Raw genomic sequence first — 12,691 nt, 5'->3', positions numbered from 1 at the left:
TCTCCCTCTTATCCCCTTCTCTCTCTCTGTCTCTTCTCTCTCCCTCTCTGTCTCTGTCTCTTTCTGTGAGTGTCTTTCTCTCTGTCATTCTTGTCTATCTTTCTGTTTTCTCTCTCTCTCCCTGTGTCTCTGTCTCTTTCTGTGTCTTTCTGCCTCTTCTCTCTCTCTCTCCCTCTCTGTCTCTCTTCTGAGTATCCTTCCTGCTCTCTGTTTCTGACCTAATGGGATATGCTGCTCCAAAAGGGTTGAAGACATCAGTCAGGGATGCCTCCAGGTAATAGAGTACTTGTCAATGATGGCCACCTCTGCACTGGAATCATCTGGATTTGTAAGGCTCTTATCTTATTCAAATGGGTATTATATTTCTCCCTCCTTCCCTGACCCCAGCACAAATGCTCTGCACCCAGTAGGTACTTTATAAAGATGCCGGTCTTTGACATATGGGATCTTCGATTTCCATTCCTTCCCTATTTACTGGCTAACTCATTGAACATTCTGACTCAGTCTAAGAAGCCACCATAGGTTCCTGAGACTCAAGGGACCTCAGAGACCATCTAACCAAACCCGACTCATTTTACAGAAAAGCAAATTGAGACCCAAGGAAGTGATTGTTTGGGGTCACACAGGAAGTGAGTGGCAGTTCCTAGCTTGATCTAAGCTCAGGTTTTCTATTTCAAAATGCAATGCTCCCTCTCCCCTGCTCTGATCTTGCCCCTCTACTCTCACCCCTCCTCCCCTGCCTCCCCTGTTTGGACTAGATCTGTGACTTCTTTGATAGAGACATCTTAGTGAGGAAAGTCCCTCAATCAATGCACCTGCTCTGTGACTTAGAATCTTAGAGATTCTGCTGGAATGGGGTGTCAGTGACTTGTTCAGGGTCATACAGTCAGTAGTGTCAGAAAAAGGCCATGAGCATTTGAGAACGGGAACTCTTTTGCCTTTTTCTGTATGCTCAGCTCTTAGCACAGCACCTGGCACACAGTAGGTACTTAATAAATGCCTACTGAATTTCTCCCATCTTAAGTCCTTTTCCTTTAAAAATTTTTTTTTCTGGTTATACATGTACATTAATCTTTTAAAAATTTGCTTATTTATTTTTAATACACATTGTTTTACGAATCATGTTGGGAGAGAAAAACGAGAACAAAAGGGAAAAACCATGGGAAAGGGGGAAAAAAAACAGAAAGAAGAAATGAACATAGCATGTGCTGATCTACATTCAATCTCCATAGTTCTTTTTCTGGATGCAGATGGTGTTTTCTGTCCAAAGTCTATCGGGATTGATTTGGAACATTAATTTTTTTTTAAATACACATTTCTTTATGAATTATGTAGGGAGAGAAAAATCAGAACAAAAGGGAAAAACCACGAGAAAAAAAAAAAGAAAAGGGGGGTGAATATAGCATGTGTTAATTTACATTCGGTCTCCAGTCCTTTTCCTTCTAAAAAATATTTTATTTGTATCTCATTTTTGGATCATCTACATTTCCTCTAGAGTTATCTCTTATAAAAGATAACAATATAGGGTAGCTGGAGGCTACACAGAAAGAGCACTAGTCATGGAATCAGGAGGACCTGAATTCAAATCCAACCTTAGACATCTAATACTTAACACTTAACCCCAAACTGCCTTGCTCCTCCAAAAAAAGAGATAACTATAAAAAGAGGGAAATGTAAACCGTTTCTTTTTTAAAATAAAAATTTAATTAAAATACAAAAATATTTAAAAATGAAAACTTATAAATAAATTCTTAATTGATATTCCTGGTTTTTATATCACTTATATTTTCCCTGCATATACCCCTAACCCTCCTGAAAGGATATCTCTTATAACAAAAAATTCTTTTAAAAAAGAGGGATAAAAACTATTCTACAAAAATACATAGAAAAATATTTTATTATATGTAATGTTTCATATCTGTGTACTCTGCCCTCAGCATGCAGCTCCCTTCCTAACAAGCCAGTCCATTACCCTGTTTCTCCTGATTTCAGACAGATCTGGATGAGCAGAAGGGCCTAGTGGAGGCAGGAAGGCTGCCCTGGCAGTGGCTCTGAAACGAGTAGCCTGGTAAGCTAGAGAGGAGACTGGGCCGGGGAGATTCCTGGAGCCTTTCCTTCCCTGGGCCCCAGGGAGCCTTTCCCAGGCTCCAGTGGGAAGAATGATCTTTTCTGGTTTTGTTCTGTCTTCTATTAGCATGGAGACCATCTTCTTGATCTTTAGAGGCTTCTTTATCAAGGCTGGCATTTATCTCAAGATTGGTATGAGGTAGACACTGAACAGGGAAAGCTGCAGGTCTTTCTGGGTCTCTCCCCTCCTCCAGTTGCAAAGGTTGTACCCTCTAAAATTCTGTCCATTTACTCTGTGAGTAGCATAGAGTTTCATACAAGGAGGGGTCAAAACCGAGAAGGTTTGGGTTCAAATTCAACCTGTGATACATCCTGGTTGTGTGACTGGACCTTCCAACTGGAAGAAACTCCAATTCTAAAAGCTACCAAGAAGGTACCCACCTGTACTTGGAGGGCCTGAGTCTACTTGGGAGCTCTTGAAGAACCAATGAAATCACAAGGTAGTCTTCATCCCTAGGTCACAGATTTAGAGATTTAGTCTGACTCCTTCATTTTACAAATGAGGAAACTGAGGCACAGAGAGTGTCTTACCCAGAATTACACTGTAATGTTGGAGATCCCTACCTCATGTAAAATGCTTAAGGACAGGGACTGATTTTTGGTTTTTCATTGTGTCCTCAGAGCTTGGTATACAGTAAGTGCTTAATAAATGCTCGTTGATGGATCGAATGGAAAGTTCTCTGAACCTGGCATCAAAAGGCCTGGATTCTAGTGGAGTGGCTGTTCCCTCTCACTTTGGCTGAACTGCTTTCCCTCTCTGATCCTGAGCGAGACAGATGGACCTCACAAGGTCCTTGTCTGGAAGCTGAAGGGGTCTTGTAGACCTTGAGGTAGACAGGTGAGCTGGAATCACAGCCTTGGACCTGGAAGGGCTGTTTCCCTGGAGGTCAAGTCCAACTAGTTTGTTTCACAGGGGGAAATGACCACCGTATTAGGGAAGTTGCTTACTCAAGGTCACACACGTGTAATAGGGGAACCCAGGTGATGAATGAAACTTTCTGAGGTTGCTCGGAAGATCAATGAAGGAAATGAGATGAAACTATTTTTTTCTCCAAATCATCTTTAATATTCTCTTCAATAATTTTTTTTGCCATATATACCAGATAAATCATCTAAATAAATAGATGCGGTACAATCTCTTACTGATATCAATACAAAAATAAAACCACATTCTGTGTCCATCTGAAACCCCCCCTGCCCTGCCCTCCCACCCCAGTCTGACCAGCTCCCGGCCGGCCCTCCCTCACCTGCAGCAGGCACGTGTACCTGGAGTGACCTTGTCCCTGACCCCTGACCCTTGCCCCTCCCTCCCTCCCCTCCCCTCCCTCCCCTCCCCAATACATTCATTTGTCTGTACAAAGCTATAAGCTCATTCTGTGCAAAGAAAGCTTTCCCAGGCTGAGATTGGGGACTGGGGGCAACTTGAGGGGAGGGGCTCCATCCATCCTCAACTTGCCCAGAGGAAAAAAACCCACCTTGTCCATCCCTGGAGCAAGAGGGGAGGGAAATTGGCCACTGTTAGAAATATTATTAAGAGTAACACCCCAAAGCAGGCTGGGATGGGATCCTGCCACCCGCCTGGGGGTAGACAATGTTTGCTCCTTGTCCCTTTAACAAGAAAAAAGCTAAGTACCAGCCCTGGATTAAAACATTCAGAAGTGAGTGTGGCAGGGGAGGAGGCGGCAAGGAGAAAGGCCAGTTCTGTGCTGCTCACACTGGAGTCGGAGGCCTCTGGGCTAAGTTGACAGGCCCCAGACACGGGAGGGAGTGCCCCAACTCTGCCTGCTCTGCCAGGCCCCTTGATGGAATGCCCGGAGTGGGCTCAGAGTGGGGCAGGTGGGGAGGACACAGCCTGGGCCTGGCCCCTTGATACCCACCCTTGTCAGCTGGGAGCTGACCCTCAGCTTGACCTCTAAACCCTGTCATCCCTCTCCCCTTCCTGGGACAGGCCCCGGTGGAATTCCTAATGGAACTCAGAGACTTGTTCCTCCCCAGGGGCGGAGGGTGATGGGGGGCAGGCTGGGGACTCGGGATGCTTGCCAAGAGCCCTCTGCTACCCAAAGGAGTGAGTCACAGGGAGGACCCTCAGGAGCCAGATTTCACAAAGGAAGAAATTGAAAACCAGTGGTTTGCTCACGCTCATGCATGTCAAAAGTGACAAGAGCCGGCTCCAAATCCATTTCGAGTTGTTTGTGCCCAGCTGGAATGATCTAGGCCTTTAGGCTGCTGGTTCTCTCAGACTAGCCATGAGACCATGAGCAAAGCCCCCAGCCTATGGGAAGGGGGCAAACTCTTACCCCCCTGCCCTTGGGAGTGGCTGGTATGGGGGGGAGGATTTGACCTTAAAGTGCTAATCCAGAGGCTTGTTTATTGCAGATATCAAGGCAGTCACCCCCCCATATATATATATATATAGTTTAAATTTACAATCATCTCTTTGAAAGGGCCTATAGAGCAGAAAGGAAGTTGAGGCAGTCGCCGCTTTGAGCCTCTATCTGGAGCCCTAAAGAAAAGGGCATTGCAGCAGTCAGGAGGGGGTGTGTGTGTGGTGGTTTGTGCTTGTGTGTGTCTGAATATCTCTGTGTGTGTATGTCTGAGTGAGTGAGTGAGTGAGAGAGAGAGAGAGAGAGAGAGAGAGAGAGAGAGAGAGAGAGTGTGTGTGTGTGTGTGTGTGTGTGTGTGTGTGTGTGTGTGTGTGTGTGTGTGTAGGAGAGAGAAGCCAAAGATTTCAGGCAGCTATTTTACCTTGTCCTACCCAGACCCCAGGCTCCGGCCTCCTTATTCATTTGGCACATTTGGCAGCTGCCTCTGGACCGCCCTACTGGGCTTAGAACTTCCACTGCCTTCCACTGGCCTTCTGGTCAAGCCCTGTGCCAAACCAGGAGAGAGGCCCCAAAAGATGTGGGGGCTGGGAAGGGGGCCATGGGGAATGAGGGTTAGGAGAGCGTTGTCGGCTCCTACCTCAAGCTCCCATCCCCAATCCCAGCGCAGTGAGGTGCTTTCCCACACTTCAGGTCCTCATTATCCCTAACACCATTTCCCCAAACCTGCCTTGTCTGCCCCCCCCCCACACACACACACACACCCACATGTCACCTTAACAGTCTGGCTTAGATATTCATCCTTGCCTCCCATCTGCTTCTGGGAGTGTCTGTGCTAGCCATTCCATCACTGAGGCTGGCTGGCGGGACATCCCCTCCCATCTTCCTGCTTCAGCTGGGCTGAAGGGGTCTGACCCAGGGGAAAGACTTAAGTTATAAGCTCCCTGTTTCTCAGCACAAGCCCTCGCAAGGGTGACCCCACCAGGATATGGGAAAACAGCAGGCCTGGATGGAAATGAGAAGGCCACTGGCTTCTCTCCCTGCAACTCCTAACCCCAAGCTCCTCTCTGCTGGGGCTGAGATGAGCTGAGAGCAGGTTACCCTGGCTAATAGGAGAGGAGGGGGTGGGGGTGGGTCTCTGCCAGTGGGGAAGAGAGGAAGGGACTAGAACTGACTGGCTTCCGCTTTCGCTCACTGCCCAGAAAAGGGGCTATTGGTGGGGAATCTGGGGCAATCCTTTCCCAATATCTGGCCTGAAGCCGACAGAAAGCCAAAATGTCCAAACTTTTCATTTTACAGATGAGAAAAACTGAGGTCCAGAGGAAGGCAAGAGACTTATTAAACATCACAGAGATTTGAAGCCAGAATTGCTCCCTATCTTCTCCTACTCCCCAACAGTTACATGCAAATCCTATGTATGTGTGCGAATGCACGTGTAAGTAAAACAAATCCTTTGCTACTATCTTGGGACAGGGAGCCAGGCCTAAATTAAGCTATGTCATTCATCTTCTCAAGGTCTCCAGTCAACCAACCCCCTTCCCTCTCTCTTGTGGGAACGGCTCACCTTCCAAGGGTAGAGGAGGGGATGATGGGAAGCCTGTGAACTGCTCTTGTAACAGTTGAAGGCAAAGGCTTTGAATAAAATGCCCTGGAACTGGAAGGAGGTAAGTTGAGTCCCTAGAGGCAGCAGTTGTAGGCTTCCCTGATGCACCCCCCCCAAAAAAAAGGGGGGAAGGGGAGTGTTTGTGGGTAGTAGCAGGGGTGGAGAATGGACTGGATGCTTTTCGGAAATTGGTTTGGTTTGGAAAGTCAGGATGGAAGGAAGCAGGGTCAGGGGGAAGGATTCTCCCCCCCACCCATTCCCACTCTCCATCAGAGGGTGCCGGCAGGGATTCAGTTACCTCATCTTGGCCTTTTGTCCAGTGTCTGCCCATCTTAGCCTCCCTGCTAAATGTCCCAGGACCAGGGAATATCAGGCATCCTGCACCCCAGAGGCTCAGCTTTTTACAACATATAATAGCCGGTACTTGGAGACCTCCAAGGACAGAAAATTCACTAGTTTTCAAGCTAGCCTCAAGTCTACTTTAGAAGTTCTCTTGTTAGGAAGAGTGTGCCCAGGAGAACTGACCATCATCCTTTTCTGCCCAGTAAGGGAAAAGAACAAGGCTACCCTGAGAATGAGGACCCCTGGGAACTTTCATAAAACTAACACTTTCTCTGCTGGCTCCAATCTTATCCCTGTAGTAGAAATGGGGAGACAATTTAAGGAATAGTTCACAAAAAGGGGGTTCAGATGAATCATAAAAGTCACCCGAGTTAGAGACAAGAAAAAAATTGTGACTTGGAAAGCTCCCTTTCTCCAAGGTCAAAAAGGGCGGTCTCATATGCTTCCTAGGACCAAATCCCAGAGGCTCAGGCTCCCCAGGATGGGGCTTTCTGAATCTGTCTCCATTTATCATTCACTCCCTTTCTTCCACACATGAGCTAAAGGCTCTGGACTAATCCTCCCTTAATGACAAATTGCATTGTCTTGGACTGAGCTTTGAAAGGAACATAGAATCACCTACTCCAACGGCCCTATTTTACAGATGGGAAAAACTGAGGTCTAGGGAAAGGCAAAACATTTACTCAAAGTCACAGAGGTTATGAGAGGCAAAGCTAAGATTTGAATCCAGGTTCGCTCCCTCTGAATTCAATGTTCTTTCTACTACCTCATAACTGAGAATGGATTAATCCTTTGCTGGTGTGTGTTTAAGTAAATCAAATCTGCTGCTGTTGTTTTGGAGTGGGGGCTCCAAACCTAAAATAATCATCTTCTCAAGGTCTCAAGTTTCTCCAAACAGGAATGGGGGGAGGAGCAGGGGTTCACAATTAAGGGAACTGTGTCTGAGCTATGAGGTCCCAGATTTAGTTAGAAGGGGTCTCTAGTCCAACGCCTCCATTTTAGAGATGAGGAAACTGAGACCCATGTCTTTTCATCCTTTCACACTGTCAACAATAGTGGGTTTCCTTAAAGTGAGACCCCCCTTGGATGTGTGTGTGGGGGAGGTGAGTATCTGTCTATTGGCTCCCCCAAAAGCAATCTCCAACTCTCTCCTATAGACAGGTGGCTCTGATTCTTGCTGGCAAATCCATCCCCATCTCTGGACCTGGGTTGCCTCATCTGTAAAATGGGCCTGCTTGCGCTTTCCCAGAGTTTGGAAAGCCCTTTGCTAGCCTCCCCAGACGCCAAGCAGACAGAACAATTGCTTGTATCTAGAGCTTGGGACTTAGAGACGGTTTCCCCTTCCTCCCTCCCTCTCCCAGAATATGGGCCCAAAGGGAGAATGAATTATTCACCTGGAGGCCCCACAGGGGACAAGCAGGCCGGGCAGGTGCCGCCTCCCAGCCCAGAGGAGCCTGGCTTCACGCCCAGTCCAGCCACTCTGCAGGGTGTGGCGTGTACACAGGTGTGTGCTTACAGGGCTGGAGGGTGGGGCCCGCAGGCTTTGGGGGCCACCCCTTGGAGGGGGGGTCTTGTCTTCTCCCTGATCCTGAGCACCCCAAAAACCTGAAGGAGAGACTTGGGATTGTGGGAGCTCACACCTCCCCGGCTTTCACTAGCAGGCTCTGTTCTTCCAGTCGCTTACCCCTGCCCCCATCCTCCTTAGCCTTCTCCCCACCTCTGTTATCTGGGCCCTCCCTACCAACCCCATGAAAGGAGGTTGTGTGACTGTCCACTTCCTGGTTCTCTCTAACAATTCTGATGTGGAAAGTTCAAAACAACTGGGAAAGGGGGAAATCTCACTGGGTTTGGAGGCAGGGCTCTGGGTCCGCCAAGAGGCCCTGCTGAGACTCCATCGAGCCCTGAAGTTATAGAGGAAGAAATGAGAGTCTGAGGGCACCCACTGTGTCCAAGGCCAGGCAAGGCGTAAGCTTGGGAGGTGAGATCTGAACCCAGGACCTCTGACTCCAGAGCCACAGACTTGAAGTTCTGGCTCTGACAGTTAAATCACTGTATTTCCTTCTTTGGGGTCTCAATGTCCCATCTATAAAATGGGGGAAAATATAGTAACTTCTCTGCCTACTATGAGGAAAAGTGCCTTCATGTGTGTGTGAGTGTGAGTGTGTGTGTGTGTGTGTGTGGGTGGGTGGGTGTGGGAGAGAGTGTGTATGTGAGTGTGAGAGAGTGTGTGTGCTAGGAGTAGGGAGCACATAACTACAAAAGGCAGCATGGCTGAAGATCTGGCCTTAAAATAAGGAAGACGGGTTCAGGTCCGGCCCCGGCCGCATGCTAGCCGGGCAGGACGTTTCAGCGCCCTTGGCGGCTTTCCCAGACGAAACGCTTATCAGTTTCAGAGGAGGTGCCAATCTGCTCCAGAGGAGGGAATTTCCATACTAGGGGTTCCCCCGTGGATGCGGATCACAGAATTTTTTTTTTTTGAAAGAAAAGCCCCTTCCTTACAGCATAAACACTGGAAGAATCCTCGCCTTCTGGAGTGGAAGTGGATAAATGCCCATTCACACTGAGCTGTTTGCATGGCAGGGAAGGAGGGGCTCTGTTGGGGGAGGGTTTTTGGGGGACACGTATCTGCTGAGCGGGAAATTCCCACTTTTTCCTCCCAGGTCCCAGCTCTCTTTGCCGTCCACCATGGCCCAAAGGCCTCTGGGAAAACCTAAGCTTAGATAAACTGCAATAAACTCTGGCAAACCAACCCAGGATGGCGGGATGGAGAAGGCCTTTTGACACCCACAGGTCCTGGGTCTTCTCCCTCCTTCCTCTTTCCTGCTTGGGCTTCCCTGACCCGAGCCGTTCAGCTCAAGGTCAAGGCAAGTGACCATCTGAGAAATAGACAAAAATCCCCAAAGATCTTTCCGTTCCATCCCACCCGCTCCCCCAGCAAACTTCTGTAAACATCATTGTCCCAGGACCGAGGGTGGACTGGAGAATGGAGAGCATTTCTCTTCAGCTCTCTCTTGGTTTTTTAGGAGTTTGCCTTTTAAAATAAAATGATCGCCCTCCTCCCACACCTCCTCTGGCCTGAGCCCCAAACCCACAGAAAACCATTTAAGGGGGGGGTCAGAATGGAGAAGTTCAGAGCTGCCCGCTCCGGTCCCGGAAGAAGCCTTCGGCGGCCTGTGCTTCCCGAAAGGTGACGGTGATGGAGTTGGCTGTGATATCAGTCACCGTCACTTCGGAAGGGGGGTGCGTGGGGATCCAGGGAGGGCCCCCTTCAGTCAGGTCACCACCTACCACAACCACGGAGAAGAGACAGAGACAGATGGGGGAGAGCTTCATTGGACCAACGGCATGGCAGGGAAAGGGGAGAAGCAGAGGGACAGCCCCAGAACCCCCTTCCTCATGTCATCCTGCACATGAGGAAACCGAGCCCCATAGAGCTTGGGGGATTTGACTGAAGTCTTAAAGCTCAGCAATCGGGGCCCTGACTCTGGTTCATGCCCCAGGATCCCAGCTGTCAGCTGGAGAGAGGTCTGATTTGGTAGGTGGGCTGGGAAAGGGGAGAGATCACCCCCAACCCGCTGGGGGAGTCATATGTTCTGTGGGGTTGTGCTACTTGCTTGATGGGGTTTGGGGGGTGAGGATTCCCTTATGGAGTAAATACTCCCCCCAGATTGACCTCAGAAGGAGAATAAGGGGTGGGGATTGGGCAGAGAGAAGCTGGAACATGAGGGGCAGCCGGAGCTGGGCCCACTAAGACTGGGAGCCATTCCCTTCCACTTAGTTTCCTCCTCTGAAAAAGGGGGATATAAATCTCTGACGCCAAAGGGTGTCTGGGGGAGGAACAAAAAGGCCGAGTGGATAGGGAAGGGCTCGGAAACAAAGATGGGACTGCGGGCGCTTCTAGACAAAGGAGACAATGGAGCTGATCGGTGCATTGGCAGGGAAGGAGACCAGGGTCAGCTAAGTGGCAAGTCCACCATCCATGCTCTAACCCTTGATTTTGTTCACGATTATTTTTGGATTTCATCGAGAACTGCTGGTAGGGAAATTCCCTTCCCCGAAGTTGATCTGCACCTGCTGTCTCACTAAGACTGCAGTCTCAGAGAGCTGCCTGGGAGCAGCGGGAATTAAGTCTATACACCCCCCAAAGGGTCAGCGGTGGGGCCTGAAGCCAGGTCTTCCTGATTCTGACATTCTTTCCCTAACTTATGGCCACGTGACATGGAATGAAGGCAGTTTGGAAAGGGATCTCAGGGGCCATCTTGTCCAGCCCACCCCTGAACAAGATGGCCCCTGAGATTCCTTTCCAAACTGACCAGTCCGCACCTGAACAAGAATTCCTTCTAAGACATGGCCCTAGGGGCCATCGGGCCTCTGCTTGAGGACCTCTCATGATGGAGGGCTCCCTGGGAGGCAGCCCATGGCTCAGTTTTCTCAATTTGACTCCCTCCCGTTGTTAAAGGCTGAGCCCTTTCTCAAAGAACTGGGGCTGCTCTCATGGCTTCTCTCCCGAGCCTAACCAGCGCCTCCAACTCTTCCACAGATAAATGGCTGCCATGTCTCGGTGGCCCAGCTCTGGGCGCTGCCCGGCCAAGGGCAGGCCCCTCACGGCTCATCTCTGCTCCTCTGTGCTCCAGCTGGAAAGCAAGCCTGCCATCTTCATGGTCTCTTTCCCGTGACTGGCAGGGTAGCGCAGGGGGCAGAGATGGCCCAAGACTGAATCCAGGCCCTGCCTCTAGGATCCTGCCCCTCTTTCACCTGTAGGACCAGAGGTTCCCTGACTTTTCGGGTGCAGAATGGCACCCGGGAACACCTGGACAGATCCTACTCCGACACCTGCAGTACCTAGGTGAGGCCCCGGGCCTCAGTTTCCCCAGGGGTAGAATAGGGCTGGGCTTACCCTCCTTGCCAGGGTGCTGCTCATCAGGGGTGGTGGTGGCCGTGGCCTCGTCCCACTCGCCGGGGTCCTGCGTGGCCTCTTGGGCGGCGGGCTCCTCCAGGAAGGCCTCTCTAAGCTGGCCACGGCCCTCCAGGCGGGGCAGGAACTTCTTTCGGGACAGCCGCAGGTACTTCTGGGCCTTGCTCTGCTTCCTGAGCGGGAAGGGCAGGGTGGGTACGCCGCTGCTGCTCTTCTCCAGCTGTGCTGGGCCCGCCCTACCCACCCCGTCGGGGGCGCCGCCGCCGCCACCACCGCCGCCGGCCCCACTGCCGCCAAACTGGCGGGTCAGGGAGAAGCACAGTTTCTCCTTCCCCTTCACCTGGTGGGCGCTGCGCAAATCCATGCTGTACAGCCTCTGCAGGTCAGGGGTGGGGGACCGGCATGGGGAGCAGGGGAGAAGAGGGAAGGGGGTCAAGGAGCTGGCAAGGGTGGCCCCAGCTGGGGGTGCCCGCTCTCTGCCTCTTTACCTGGGCAAGCTTGCTACCCGGGACCCTCTGATTCCTCGATGCTCCCCTCCCCCCCATTAAGGTTGACCTTTCATGGCTGGGTTCTGCGCTTCCCTGAAGCCCAGGCTGACAGAGAGGGGGCAGAGTGGAAAGGGCATTTGATACCCTCATCAAGGACAGGCACTAGCTGGTTTATCGTCTTTGAGTTCTGGGTGTCTAATAAATGCATATTGAATTGGAAGGGGTCAATTTGGAGTTGGAGGACCTGGGTTCAAATCTCAACTTTGCCACTATCTGTGTGACTTTGGCCAAGTCCCTTCACTGCTAATCTCCTCATTGGTGAAGTGAGGATGTTGGAAAGGGTGACCTGCAGGATTCCTTCCAGCTCCAAATCAAGGGTCCATGTCTCACGTTCGAATTCTGGCTTCGCTACTTCTGAACTGTGTGACCTCAAGCCAGTAGCTTAATCTCTTTGGGCCTCAGTTTCCTCATCTATAAAACAAAGGGACTGCACACAATTTTTCTTATATCTTACAACATCTGGAACAAGCTTCTGCACACAGTAAGTACATAATTATTGCTTGGCGAATGGACAAAGCCTTCCCAGCCCTCAGTGACACTCCGCCTCTCATAGATTACATTGCTTGACACTCAAAGACCCTTTCTCTCTCATGCCAGGCACAGTGTGTGCTTCCCAAACTAGCCGGTATTTATTTATTTTGTATTGTATCCAACAAGTCTCCTTCCACAGAAGCTAAGTTCCTTCAAGGCAGGAACTACTTCACATCTTGGTTCCCCATTCCCTATCCCTTCACACAGAACCTGGTACATGACAAGAGTTGGTTCATGGAGATTGATTGAAAGAACTGGAATTCTGGGATCTCTCAGTGGTCTGGACAAAAAAAAAAAATTCTCC

General features: G+C 50.1%; 1 protein-coding gene across 2 annotated transcripts in view; it reads right to left on the bottom strand.

The window, feature by feature from the left end:
* Positions 1-3,167: 3,167 nt before the first annotated feature.
* Positions 3,168-12,691, bottom strand: part of CBX7 (chromobox 7) — a 32,646-nt gene continuing 23,122 nt past the window's right edge. For both annotated transcript variants that reach the window (XM_031939710.1, XM_031939711.1), the window contains 2 exons: positions 11,291-11,684; positions 3,168-9,677 (listed from right to left, as the gene is read on the bottom strand). In XM_031939710.1, coding sequence (XP_031795570.1) covers positions 9,523-9,677; positions 11,291-11,684 — 549 coding nt within the window. In that variant the 3' untranslated portion in view covers positions 3,168-9,522. The remainder of the gene's footprint in view (positions 9,678-11,290; positions 11,685-12,691) is intronic.

This window comes from Sarcophilus harrisii, chromosome 5, assembly GCF_902635505.1.
Source record: "Sarcophilus harrisii chromosome 5, mSarHar1.11, whole genome shotgun sequence".
NCBI lineage: Eukaryota > Metazoa > Chordata > Mammalia > Dasyuromorphia > Dasyuridae > Sarcophilus > Sarcophilus harrisii.
Note: the sequence above shows the minus strand (reverse complement) of the source record. Positions and strands in the feature narration are given on the sequence as shown.